At 51.7% G+C, this 13795-nt stretch overlaps 1 protein-coding gene across 3 annotated transcripts in view; it reads right to left on the bottom strand.

Moving 5' to 3' along the window:
• Nucleotides 1–446: 446 nt before the first annotated feature.
• Nucleotides 447–13795, bottom strand: part of ADARB1 (adenosine deaminase RNA specific B1) — a 119468-nt gene continuing 106119 nt past the window's right edge. The window contains exons 11-12 of one of the 3 annotated variants that reach the window (XM_088834827.1): nucleotides 5653–5787; nucleotides 447–4788 (exon numbers count right to left, since the gene is read on the bottom strand). In XM_088834827.1, coding sequence (XP_088690953.1) covers nucleotides 4391–4788; nucleotides 5653–5787 — 533 coding nt within the window. In that variant the 3' untranslated portion in view covers nucleotides 447–4390. Of the gene's footprint in view, nucleotides 4789–5608; nucleotides 5788–13795 lie in introns of those variants that run through there. The other 2 variants (XM_088834829.1, XR_016037115.1) reach the window with 2 other exon arrangements.

Below are 13795 nucleotides of genomic sequence, written 5' to 3'. Positions count from 1 at the left end.
TTCATCAGGACCACTCAGGCTGGTCCCTCTGTCTTTACTAAGGAAATTATTAATGACATGACTAATTGGATTTTAATATTAACAATGACTCAGCAACTTACTAATAAGCAGCTGGTTTCCCAGACGTCCAACAGTTGAGCGAGTCTTCAGGGCAGCCCAGTCCCCTCCCAACCTGGGAGCGGATTTTCAGCCTTTTCTGCTGGAGAATGTGTCCTCCGCGTGGTCAGCCCCATCATGGAACCGGGGGTCTTGCCACCTCTCAAAGGAGCCACAGGAAGACCCCACGACTCTGCGGACTGAACCTGTCAAGAAGTGGCCGCTCCCAACCTTTTCTCTGAAGCGTCATCAGTCTTTCTGATGACACATACCTTCATTCGAACGTCGCTTTTATAGTGGGGAAAGAAATGGAAACAGAAACAAAGCTGACGCGAAAGAGAGCAAACCACTTGTCTCTAACAGTGCTGCTTTTATTTGTATGGGACTGTTCATTTTCCAAAAACTTTTCCTATTTGCTTTTCATGTCATTGTAGGAATGCTGGACAAAGGGATATTTTTTTAAAAAGGAAAATAAAATGAAAATGACTTCCCATCCCGTCATCCACGCACGGTGACCAGACTCAGTCCTTTCACATTGTTCCATGAGTGCTTGTACCCTCCTTCCATGAAGCATCCAAATTTCTCCACAACCGTGAACTTAAACACTTGCTTTACAGTTTTCCACTCTATTGGGAATGTCCTTCCAAAACACCAGCCCTGAACATTATTGCAACCAGGGGGCTGCCTCACGGCCCCAACACCCAGACGGTCTGGTCAGCACCACCCTGGGGTGTGCTCCCCTTTGCTGCCCCATCCACACGCCTCCTATCATGTGGGCTCATGTCCCCCCTCCCCAACATATGGGACAGGAGCAAGGAGGCTGTGCAGTGTCCACTCCTCTGCCCTGAACGTGGGGGCCGGACTCGGAGGGCTGAGCCGGGGCAGGCAGTCAGAGCAGGCACAGGCGGGGAGCAGAGCCCAGCCGCAGCGCCCCCAGCAGGTGTTGCTCCTGACAGCCTTTCCTGAGCAGGAAGGGGGCCACCCGGGAGGAGAGAGAATCTGGGCAAGGCTGTGGTGGTGAAACATGGTTTTATTGAGAACATCTCATGCCCTCTGTCTGAGTGACAGCATCTCATGCTCGGTTCTGGCTGGTCTTGGTGCAGAAGGAAGCTCATGCAGGGGTCACGTGTGGCCTGGACATTAGTGTAGACGTGGGACACCAAGGGCTGAACCCTAGGGACAGCGTTCTCAGCTGAGTTACATTCATAGAAAGTGTCTAAATTCTAGAACAAAATCAAAAGCGTATAACCCAAAGTTGGAGGAGCAAACCGTTTTCGGGGCTCATTCCACAGACCACCTTAAACTGCTCACGGCTGCGTCCGTGATGCAGTCAACACAAGTTGTAGCCAAAACACGAGTCCTTGGCAGGGGTTGGGGGTAGGGGGAGCCTCGTCCCTCCAGACACTGTGTGAGGGGGTGCAGACATGCTGCCAGGAACAGGAGCTCAGAGTCAGGACTAAGTGAGAGCCCCGCCCCCACTCCCAGTCATGTGGACACAAAACCCAGCACCCTGGGCTGGCTGCTGGTGAGGGAGAGATGGTCCCAGGACTCACAAAACTGGACCCACATGGTCACACTCTGCTTTTTCCATCTGTATAGGTTTGATGAAAAATAAACCTTCTGAGAGATTCACCGATTTCATAGAATTTAGAGATGGGAATGCCAGCTCACTTTATTTCTCATGCCGGATCAAAGTGATGATTGGGGCAGACCTTACATGTTGGTGTAAGGTATTTTGGAAATGCCAAACATCCATCCTTTTCATTTGTTTTGAGAAAAGGGGTAAGTGGTGAGCCCTGGGACCTGCCCAGCAAGGAGACCCAGAGGCTCGGCCCGGAGACGAGGAGAGTAAGGGCTCTGTAGTCTGGAGGGCAACAAAATTATTATAAGGAAATAAATTCCAGAGAAGTGCATATCTCACAAAATGCTGGCTTGTACATTTTAAAATAAAATAACTCATCTTAATCACAATAAAAATCTCCAAAACAGAAAAAGACAAAAAGCCCCTTCAAGACTCAGAGTCAACCAGCAGGGAGAAGTCCTGATCTCAAGCAGGGGTAAGGGCTGGAGAACCCAGGATGGGGGCCCACCTCGGCCCCACCCCCACGAGCCCTGGCTCACTCTTCTACAACACAGGACAGTTGCCCCTTGGGCTGGGCACCACAGAGGGGCCAGTGTCTTGGCAGAATTAGCACTCCAGGCTCAGCCAACAAGTCAAAACAGAGCCCCTCCCATCCCCACTGGTCAAGCTGTCCTCAAAAATGTAACATTTTTGTCAAGAGATAAAGTTCTTGGTTATGTGAAATCTCTGTTTATAAAGCCCAGATTAAGGACTCTAGATGCAAAGGACTCCTCAAGGGAACAGCTCCGTGGTGACACCCTGTGGGCATCTGGGAGGGCTGTGTAAGATGCTGGGCTCCCTGATCTCTTTGGGGGTTGAGGGGGTACGCTCCCTGCTTTTCCTGCCTAAAGACAGACACACAGATAGAGGATGATCGGGCTAGAGACTTCCTGCCTATGAGCAGCATCCACCTGTCCTGTTCCAGGAGCAGGGCTGGCCTCCCTCTGGCCTCGCACAGGGGTCCTGCCTACCCAGGGCTCCCTGAGCCCCTACCCCTGTGAACCTTGGCCACCTTCCCCCCAGCATCTCCTGAGGCCTGAGCACTCTTGGGGCAGGAGTCTTGTGCCAGGCCTGTGCTGCCTGGTGACACAGATCCGCCTGGGAGAGGCAGTGGCACACAGCTGAGGCCCTGGGGACCCACACATAAGGCATTCAATTTTCTGGGGTGGGGGTGGGGGTGGGGCCAAGTGTGCAGGGTAGCTTGTGTGTGGGCCACACCATTCCTCTGGACTTTGGAACCAAAATCCACGTATTTTTAAAAAACTAAGTCCATCTTCCACTCCCCATTAGAAAAAAATACCATCTATAGAGACGAGAATACAAATGCAGGGGCTCCAGACGTCTTTTCTGAGTGTGCAGGCCCCACTGGGCCCTGTGCTGGCAGGGCCAGGCTGAGCCACGCTCCACAGAGGGAGGTGTGGGTGATCTGTCCTTTGACCCGCTCAGCCCGTGTGGGGACAGCACCCCAGCACGCGCCCACAGGGCACACCATTGCATGTCTCTGTGGTGCAAGGAGACACCTGGAGGCCAGCTCTCTTCAGCCCCACCTCCCACCCTGAGCACAAGGGTCATGGCCAGGGCCACCCTGCTCCTGCTTATCAAGTCCATAGAGGACACCCCCCACCCCCATCACGCCCCTGGGCACACAGCCTGATTCCCGGACTCAGCTGGGGAGCGGGGTCTGCCCTCTTGCCCACAGCACCCCAAGACCAAGAACTGGCACTGACCCCACGAAGGGCAGGAAGTTCCTCTGGGGTCCTGAGTGGAAGCAGGAGGCAGTTAGTGTGTACTTTGTGCTCAGTGGGAATGTCCACCCAAGGCCCCCCCACCCGCCCTGACCCCAGACTCGCTGGCTCGGCCTGCCTGGGCTCGTCCCTGCACAGTGGGGTGCCGACCCATGTCCCGGGTGTCCCAGACACCAGACCACCCCCTTCCCTGCCGTGACACCAACACCCGACCCTGGTCGAGACCACACGAGCGACACACTGTCTCGCCAGCTTTCAGCCTGAACACTTCTTCTATTTCAAACACATGTCTTTGATAAAGTGATAAAGAATAATTTAAAAATATGCCTTCAGTGGCATTTTCCAAGAGTGAATATCTATGTAATTCATCCTATTTCCATCCTGCGAGGATTCTGGGATGGTCATTCACATCCACACGATTCAGAGGAGGGACCAGAGGCAATCCTAGGCCATTTATTGTGCGGTCGGCCTGCAGACTCCTGGTCCTTAAGAGTTAAATACTGCTTAAAAAAACCAAGTGAATGGCCAGGCTCACTGGCCACATTTGACCTATGATTACTGAGGGGTTTTCCAGGATATGGTCCGACAAGGGGTACAGAAGCTTCTAGAAGAGGGGGCTGCAGGACCTGGGCCACGGCCCCAGGGGCCACCCGGCGGGTCACTGTGCTGCAGGCCGGCCTCTGTGGGAGGGGAGTGACTGTGGGGGAAGGGGCCACGGGCAGACGGGCGGTTTCCTTAGGCTAGCTTTCTCGCTACTTCCTAGCTCCCTCCACATGGAAATGCCTCTTTGCACTTAAAACGATGTGGCATAAGAGTGACCCGGCATAATTATTTCTTATTTTATAAACCACATTCCTAGTTCTGAATAAATTATTCAAGAATTTCACACAAAGTAATTTCTATTTTCCTAAACTTCAGGAAGCCCTACTTAGTAGAACTCAATTTCTAAACGTAAACTGAGATTGAAAGTCACTGGATGACTCAGAGGGGAAACGCTGCTGCTGAGACGCAGGTGGGGACCGGGATGCCAAGCCCACACCCACCACCCCACCCCCTCCCTGAACCGCACGCCTGCCCCCGGGATGGCGCCCGCACACCCACACCTGCCCCAGCCCAGCTGCGAGGTTGGGGCTGCGCTGCACGCCATCAGGGTGTGAGTGAGAACTGGTCCTGTTCCGTGGGCTTCTCCACCCAGGCGCCCAGCCCAGCCTTGATGAAGGCTCTGAACAGACAGGCCTTGGCAGCCTGGTACTCCTTGGCGACCAGCTTGGACTCGTGGTACACATTGGGTTTGGTGATCTTGGAGCGCAGTAAGCTGGAGGGAACCTGTGAAAAGACAAAAAGGCAAGTGCAGCTGTTCAAGCCGTAACAGTGGAAAACACAATCCAGTACGGTGTTCAAAGAACGCATTTGAACCTGTGCTGCTTCTGGGGGACCCCACTGACCCCGAGGACCACATCACACAGAGCCACGCCAGACGCCCCCGTGTACCTGCATCCTCAGCCCCAGTGGCGGCTTTGCAGTTAAACAGGCGGGCTGCTGGCGACCCGTGAGCGGGGGACTCAAACGACACACTAACGCTTTTGGGTCTTGAACAAACACCGCTCTGCTGTTCGGTCACAGAGAACTCTGTACCTCGGCCTGTGAGACCAATGCCTTTCTGTGCAGCGAGAATCTGCACGGAGGGCAGCTGCTGTGAGGCTGCCCGCACGGTGACCCTCCTGCCACAGCAACTTCTGTCCATCACAGAAAAAGCTTCTGACTCGACTTCATAGGTGAAAACTGGTCACGTACAGACCCACTAGAGAAAATTTTATCTGGGGAAAAGGGGACCTGTTGCTGTGAAAACCCTCTAACTCCAAACCAAGCCTCAAAATCAATAGGTTGAAGAGGCTTCCTGAAGGGCTGAGTGAACTCAGGGTAGCCCCAGGTTGCAGGGCCCAGGAGTCTGCAGTGTGGGGGAGCGCCTGCCAGGCAGAGCTGGTGGGGGGCCGAGTCCTGGGTTCATATGGGGGTGGGGGCCGGGTGTTGCGGGGTGAGCCTGCTTTGGATCTGAGGAGGCAGGGCCTGACTGCCAGCTGAGAGCAGCCAGAGGAGACAGGGAAGGGTGGCCGCGAGCGGGTGGGGGCTCTGGGCGCCTCAGTACCTTGCCGTGCACACGCATCCAGCGACAGTACAACGCGTGCTTACACAGGCGCGAGGCGCGGCCCAGCTCGTCCTTCCCCGTGGTGGCGTTGATGACCTCGATGGCCGAGTCGCCCACTGTCCAGTTGACGCTGAAGTTGGGGGCCTTCCCTGGCTGCCGCGCCTCCGCGTTGCTGATGCCTGGAATGGAATGAGATGGGGCAGGTGACACGGGTGCTGTGGGGACACGTCTGACGGTCATCAGCCAGGCACATCCGCCCTCCCAGCAGCTCAGCTCGGTCTGGTGATGCAGCCCAGAAACACGCCCCTGTGGGGAGGCGAGCAGGTCCACAGAAACCCTAAAACCTGAGACTTCATGCACTCTGAGTTCCCTTTGGGCCAAAACTGCTGACATCCAGGAGCAGATGGGCTCCATTTCCAGGTTATTTCAGGGGCCACGTGGCTGGACAGCTCGGCATGTTTGTGCTTGGGCCCTGCCACCGGGGCCAGGCAGGTTCAGACCCCTTCCCACACGCATGACACTCAAGACCCAGCAAACTCCCCTCTTAGCGAGTGTGTCGGTGCTTTCTCAGCAGGGTACGAGTCTCCTGTCTCAACCAGTCAGAGGCTTGTGCTGTGGGGCTGACAGGTGGATGCCCTCAGGTCACTGGGGACTGAATGCAGGTGCCCACCATGGGCAGAGTGACGCAACCCCATGGACCCAGACACAGGCCAGTGCTTGCAACAAGAGCTGGCTCACGGTGGCAGGACCGGACCTCAGGGAGCTCCCCCCGGACCCCTTGCTCTTGGTGACCACCTCCCCCACCTTGCACAGAGTGTTAAAGCCAGGACAGCAGTTCCAGGCAGCCCATGGCTGGCACCCAGGCCTCGCTCAGAAGCCTCACTTCTCCAGGGCAAAGCAGCATGAGAAGGAGCAGGGAAAATTTACGTTTACAGGCCACCAATCTCGGGGATTCATTTCAAGGGACAATATATGTTCAATGTGATGTCCTTGCCCCCTCCCCTAGATGTGCAGGAGAGGGTTGCGTGCCCACTGTGCCTCCCCTTTCCCCCTCCACTGCCTGGTGGATGCTGGCGTCTGAATTCACATTTGAATAGCACTGGGTGGAGCTTCCTGAAGACCCGGGTATTTAAAACAGACCCCACAATGGAACCCCTCGGGTGGCTGCCCACTATGTCTTCCCCAGGGAGGTGGGCAGGGTGGAGGGCGTTGTCCCAGCAGAGAACAGGTACCAGGCACTGGAAGGGAGCTTGTGCTGGGAGCACTCCACCCTGGGTCACCTGCCCTTCTGAGGTGACTGCCAGGGTGACTTCAGGTTAGCAAGTGAACACTTGAAAAATGATGATGTGTCCCCAGGAAGAGTACAGAATAAGAGATGCACGTCCCCTCAAGTCATGTGCCCACAGAACTGCCTGGCCTGCTAATTGCTGTTCTGACTCACAAGTCCTCCTGGCTACAGTGGCCACCTCTGAGGTCTTTGTCCAAGCCCCACGCCAGGGGTCCAGCTGCCTGACTGGCTGCATGCCCTCCTCCCAGAGGCAGTGAAGAGCCTAACCACGGGAGGGGTGAGAGCCCCCAGGGAGGCCGAGTGGAGAACACACCGCACACACAGAGCAGAGGCGCGCTGGCCCTGACCTCCGGGGACGTCTCCTGCAGCCCCAGCCCGTCCACCCGCCTGTCTTCTCAGATGTACACAGCGCCCACCTGCGGAATCCCCCAGCAAGGCCAGTCCCCTGTGCAGTCCCCCACTGGTGCCTAGGGCCGCTCCTCCCCAGCGGCCTGCCTCCAGCTCGGCCTGGGGACTTGACAGCTGCTAGGCAGACAGACCCAGTTCTGAGAAAACCTTCATGGTTTTTTTCAAGGTTTCTTGCCTTCTCTGTGAAACTGCTGAAAGAATCATTTTTTTCATTCTAAGACATGAGCCCTGAATTATTTCACTTTTCATAAATGTTTTAACTAAATTATAGAACATCTCACAGAGTGAGCAAACCCTCAATAAACTAAGCCTCTGGCCCCAGAGTCTGTCCCCATCCCCGCTACTCCGCCATGGCAGCCACCAGCAGCCTGACCCTGCATCACGGATCATTGCTTCCTGCCTTAGTATGTGTTACACAAAGTGCTTTCCAGACCTTCGAATTAACGTGTGACCTCTGTACTTACTAAAGACACGAGTCAATAAGGCTTATTCCTCACGTCCTCTCTGCGCCCAGTTACTTTCTCTCGTGTTTTCTCATGTACATCACTCTCTTCTGTTTATCTTCCTCAGAAGTTTGATGGCCATTCGTTCACCTTTGTGAGTAAACGTCTTGGTTGACGAACAGAGGCAGCTGGCGTGGCCTCCTGAGCCTCTTTCTGGGAAGGGCCTGCACGTACAGGGAGAGCCTGGACCCACGTCCGTCTAGACCAAGAGTCCAGAGTCCAGCTTAGCCTCTGTCCGGCTGTCGGCACAGGAGCCTCACTGTGGGCAGGACTCCCGCCAGGGAAGCTCTGGCTCTGTTCCGGGTGTTCCAGGGCAGCACATCCTCAACGCTAACCCTCTGCTGCCAGGCCACTTCTGCCCTGCGAGCTGGGGCTGCCTCAGGCAGTTTCATTGGCTGCTGGGTCCGGGGCAGCTGTCACGAGCACACGTGCCCAGGCGCAGTCGGTTCTGCAGGTCCCCTGGCAGGCACTGAGTGCACTCAAGGCCACAGCCTCTCAAGGACACAGTCAGGAGGCGTGGCTCAGGGGAAGAAAGGGTGTCTGTGTAGGTACAACTGGTGGGGAATCTCGTAATGGAGCAGAATCTTCTGTGAATGAATGGATAACGCTTATATTATTTTCTTTTGCAATTCCATGACTCCTCCACATAAGATCAAAATCAAGGGATACTCTTCAATCTTAGAATTGCAACATTTTACATTAAAACTAGACATGGTCGGTTAACTAACTGTATAAGTATTTTTCACATGAAACTGTTAGTCACTCAGTCATGTCCAACTCTTTGCAATCCCACGGACTATAGCCTGTCAGGCTCCTCTGTCCATGAGATTCTCCAGGTAAGAATACTGAAGTGAGTAGCCATTTCCTCCTTCAGGGGATCTTACCAACTCAGGGATCGAACCCAGGTCTCCTGCATTGCAGGCAGATTGTTTACTGTCTAAGCCACCAGGGAAACTCCACAAATATTTTTCATATTCTAAGTGAAATAAACTACCATTTTACAAGAATGGAGAAAATAAAGCCACAAGACAGTAACCAGTCCAAGGTTCTAGTACCAGCCATGTACTTTCCTGGGGCAGGGAGCCCACATGGGCCCAGGAGCTCCTGTCTATAAGTCTCTGGGGTCAACACTCCCGCAGGACAGACACCCAGAAGAAGCTGGCGTTTCCAGGCCTGCAAAGTGAGAACTGGGGTCACGAGCTAACCACAGGCCACCGTGCAGAAAACAGTAGAAGCAGCAACAGCTTGGCGGCCCTGAGAGTGTCTCTGCTGCTGTATATCCAGCGTGCTGAGTCAGAGCTTTTAGAGCAAAAGCGTGAGAAACTGTGAACTGGCCTAGTAACTGACACACGGAAACTCAGGGAACTTGGCTGGTGGCTCTGGTACTGCTCTTGCTTCCCTTGTAAGGGTGCGTCCTGTGATGCACACGGTGTGATCAGAGGCATCACACACACAGTGAAGAGCAACGGACGCCTAGGGGACTACGGCTCCTGTTACAGAGGCCACTGTTCACTCATTAAATGGCCAGGACAACCTGTAGTTACAATCTGGACTGAGCGGGGCCTTCATTCTGCAAACACACGAAACCCCGAGCAGAGCTAACGGGGAAGGAAATCGAGTGCACAGCACAGTAATGGCCACGCAGACCGTCGGCCGGGCCATGTGTCCCGGACCTGCAGCCCCTGGAGTGGAGCACCTGGGGACGTCCATCTCATTTCATCAGAAGAGGCCCCTGGGCTGATGGAGGGGGTGGGAACCAATGGGAAGCATGAGTCTGCGAGGGCAGGGCGCCACACACACCCATTCTGTCGTCTTCAGCTCCCCAACCCCAGACACAGATCGTGAGACTGTGGGCTCCACCTGGTGGACCTCAGGCCAAATCAGACCCTCTTCTTACACCAGCTCAGGGTGGGGGGTGTTTAAAGCACCAACTCAGGCGGAACACTGGGTGCTCTGGTCCACAAGGTGATATGCACCCCGCTGGCAACCTAGCCCAGAGGACAGGGGACCAAGCCAGCCTCACCCCCAGGACAACAGGGCTGGTGGGTAGAAGGGAAAGCGCCCCCCCACCCCAAGCAACATGCCCTGAGGACAAGAGGGGAGTTCCAACTCTTGGTACAGGGGAAAGAGGACATCTGGGCAAGGCAGGGCAACGGACCGCAGGACAGACACAGAACATGCGGCTCTACGGGAGGCACTTCAGACAAGGTTCAAGTCCTCTATGTGCCATTATATCTACCGGTGTGGGCAAGAATCCCTTAGAAGAAATGGAGGACCCCTCAAAGTGAACTAGTGTCCTAAATGCAGTACTTGGGTACAATCTCAAAAATGACAGAATGAACTCAGTTCATTTCCAAGGCAAACCATTCAACATCACAGTAATCCAGGTCTATGCCCAACCACTAACGCCAAGGAAGCTGAACAGTTCTATGAAGACCTACAAGACCTTCTAGAACTAACACCAAAAAAAGATGTTCTTTTCATCCGAGGGGACAGGAATGCAAAGTAGGAAGTCAACAGATACTTGGAATAACAGGCAAGTTTGGACTTGGGAGTACAAAATAAAGCGGGGCAAAGACTAACAGAGTTTTTGCCAAGAGAACACACTGGTCATTAGCAAACTTCCTTGTCAAAGAACACAAGAGATGATTCTATACGTGGACATTGCTAGATGGTCAATACCGAAATCAGACTGAGTATATTCTTTACGGCAGATGATGAAGCAGCTCTATACAGTCAGCAAAAACAAGACCAAGAGCTGACTGTGGCTCAGATAATGAGCTCCTTATTGCAAAATTCATGCTTAAATTGAAGAAAGTAGGGAAAACTCCTAGGGCATTCAGGTATGACCTAAATCATCCCTTATGATTATATAGTGGAAGTGACAAATAGATTCAAGGGATTAGATCTGATAAGAGTGCCTGAAGAACTACGAACAGAGGTTCCTAACCTTGTACAGGATGACCAAAATCATCCCAAAGAAACAGAAATGCAAGAGAGCAAAGTGGTTGTCTAAGGAGGCCTTCCAAATAGCGAGAAAATAAGAGGAGAAAGGCAATGGAGAAAGGGGAAAATATGCCCAAGTGAATGCACAGTTCCAGAGATAGCAAGGATAGACAAGAACATCTTCTTAGGTTAACAATGCAAAGAAATAGAGGAAAACAACAGAATGGGGAAGACTAAAAATCTCTTCAAGAAAAACTGGAGATCCCAAGGAAACATTTCATGCAAGGATGGGCACAATAAAGAAATGGTATGTATCTAACAGAAGCAGAAGATATTAAGAGGTGGCAAGAATACACAGAACTATATAAAAAAGGTCTTCAGTTCAGTTCAGTTCAGTCGCTCAGTCGTGTCTCTTAGCGACCCCATGAACCACAGCACACCAGGCCTCCCTGTCCATCACCAACTCCCGGAGTTCACTCAAACTCATGTCCATCGAGTCGGTGATGCCATCCAGCCACCTCATTCTCTGTCGTCCCCGTCTCCTCCTACCCCCAATCGCTCCCAGCATCAGAGTCTTATCCAGTGAGTCAACTCATCGCATGAGGTGGCCAAAGTATTGGAGTTTCAGCTTTAGCATAAGTCCTTCCAATGAACTCCCTGGATTGATCTCCTCTAGAATGGACTGCTTGGATCTCCTTGCAGTCCAAGGGACTCTCAAGAGTCTTCTCCAGCACCACAGTTCAAAAGCATCAATTCTTCGGCGATCAGCTTTATTCACAGTCCAACTCTCATATCCATACATGACCACGGGAAAAACCATAGCCTTGACTAGACAGACCTTGGTTGGCAAAGTAATGTCTCTGCTTTTTAATATGCCATCTAGGCTGGTCATAACTTTCCTTCCAAGGAGTAAGCGTCTTTTAATTTCATGGCTGCAATCAGCATCTGCAGCGATTTTGGAGCCCAGCGTTCCTCATGATGTACTCTGCATATAAGTTAAATAAGCAGGGTGACAATATACAACCTTGACGTACTCCTTTTCCTATTTGGGACCAGTCTTTATGACCCAGATAACCTCAATGGTACGGTCACTCACCTAGAGCCAGACATCCTGGAGGGTGACGTCAAGTGGGCCTTAGGAAGCATCACTACAAATAAAGCTGGTTGCTGCTGCTGCTGCTAAGTCACTTCAGTCGTGACCGACTCTGTGTGACCCCATAGATGGCAGACCATCAGGCTCCCCTGTCCCTGGGATTCTCAAGGCAAGAACACTGGAGTGGGTTGCCATTTCCTCCTCCAAGCATGAAAGTGAAAAGTGAAAGTGAAGTCACTCAGTCAGGTCCAACTCTTAGTGACCCCATGGACTGCAGCCCACCAGGCTCCTCCGTCCATGGGATTTTCCAGGCAAGAGTACTAGGGTGGGGTTCCATTGCCTTCTCCGCAAAGCTAGTTGAGGGGATGGGGTTTCAGCTGAGCTATTTCAACTCCTAAAAGATGATGTTGTCAAAGTGCTACACTTAATATATCAGCAAATTTGGAAAACTCAGCAGGGGCCACAGGACTGAAAAAGGTCAGTTTTCATTCCAACTGCAAAAATGGCAACGACAAAGAATGTTCAAACTACTGTACAATTGCACTCATTTTACATGCTAGCAAGGTAATATTAAAAATCCTTCAATCTACGCTTCAGTAGTACATGACCTGAGAACTTCCAGATGTACAAGCTGGATTCAGAAAAGGCAAGGGAATGAGAGATTAAATAGACAACATTCAGTGGATCACTGAGAAAGCACGGGAATTCAAGGAAACACATCTACTTTTGCTTCACGGACTATGCTAAAGCGTTAACTGTGTGGATCATAAGAAACTGTGGAAAATTCTGAAGGAGGTGGGAATACCAGACCACCTTACCTGCCTCTTGAGAAATCTGTATGCAGGTCAAGAATCAACAGTTAGAACGGGACATGGAACAACAGACTGGTTCCAAATTGGGAAAGGAGTACGTCAAGGCTGTATGTTGTCACCCTGCTTATTTAACTTCTATGCAGAGTACATCATGTGAAATGCCAGGCTGGATGAATCACAAGTTGGAATCAAGACTGTCAAGAGAAATATCAACAACCTCAGATATGCAGATGATACAACTCTAATGGTAGAAAGCAAAGAGGAGAGTGAAAAAGTTGGCTTAAAATTCAACATTCAAAAAACTAAGATCATGGCATCTGGTCCCATCACTTCATGGCAAATAGATATGGAAACAATGGAAACAGTGACAGATTATTTTTTTGGGCTCCAAAATCACTGCAGATGGTGACTGCAGCCATGAAATTAAAAGATGCCTGCTCCTTGGAAGGAAAGTTATGATAATTCTAGACAGTGTATTAAAAAGCAGAGACATCTCTTTGCCAACCAAATCAAAGCTATGGTTTTTCCAGTAATCTTGTATGGATGTAAGAGTTGGATCATAAAGAAGGCTAAGCGCCAAAGAATTGATGCTTTCAAATTGTGGTGATGAAGAAGACTCTTGAGTCCCTTGGACAACAAGGAGATCAAACCAGTCAATCTTAAAGGAAATCAACCCTGAATATTCACTGGAAGGTCTGCTGCTGAAGCTCCAATACTTTGGCCACCAGATGCGATGAGCTGGCTCATTAGAAAAGACCCTGATGCTGAGAAAGATTGAGGGCACTACGAGAAAGACGTGAGAGAGGACAAGATGGTTGGAAGGCATCACCAACTCAATGGACATGAGTCTGAACAAACTCTGGGCAATGGTGAAGGACAGGGAAGCCTGGCGCGCTACAGTTCATGGGGTTACAAAGAGTCAGGCACGACTGAGCGACTGGACAACAGCAATAATAACTAGTGATTCTGGGCATCTCTTCCTGTTGACCTTCCATGTCTTCTTTAGAAAAATGTCTATTCAGGATTTCAGCCCATATTTTGTTTGTTTTTTAATACTTAGTTGTATGCACTTTTTGTACACAGTGGATATTAACCTCTGATCAGTTATATCATTAGCAAATATTTTCTCCCAGTTGG

This window comes from Moschus berezovskii, chromosome 1 (assembly GCF_049115385.1).
Source record: "Moschus berezovskii isolate FMDL1 chromosome 1, NW_MosBer_1.0, whole genome shotgun sequence".
NCBI classification, from domain to species: Eukaryota; Metazoa; Chordata; class Mammalia; order Artiodactyla; family Moschidae; genus Moschus; species Moschus berezovskii.
The sequence above is the reverse complement of the archived record's forward strand: the minus strand, read 5'-3'. Positions and strand labels throughout refer to the sequence as shown.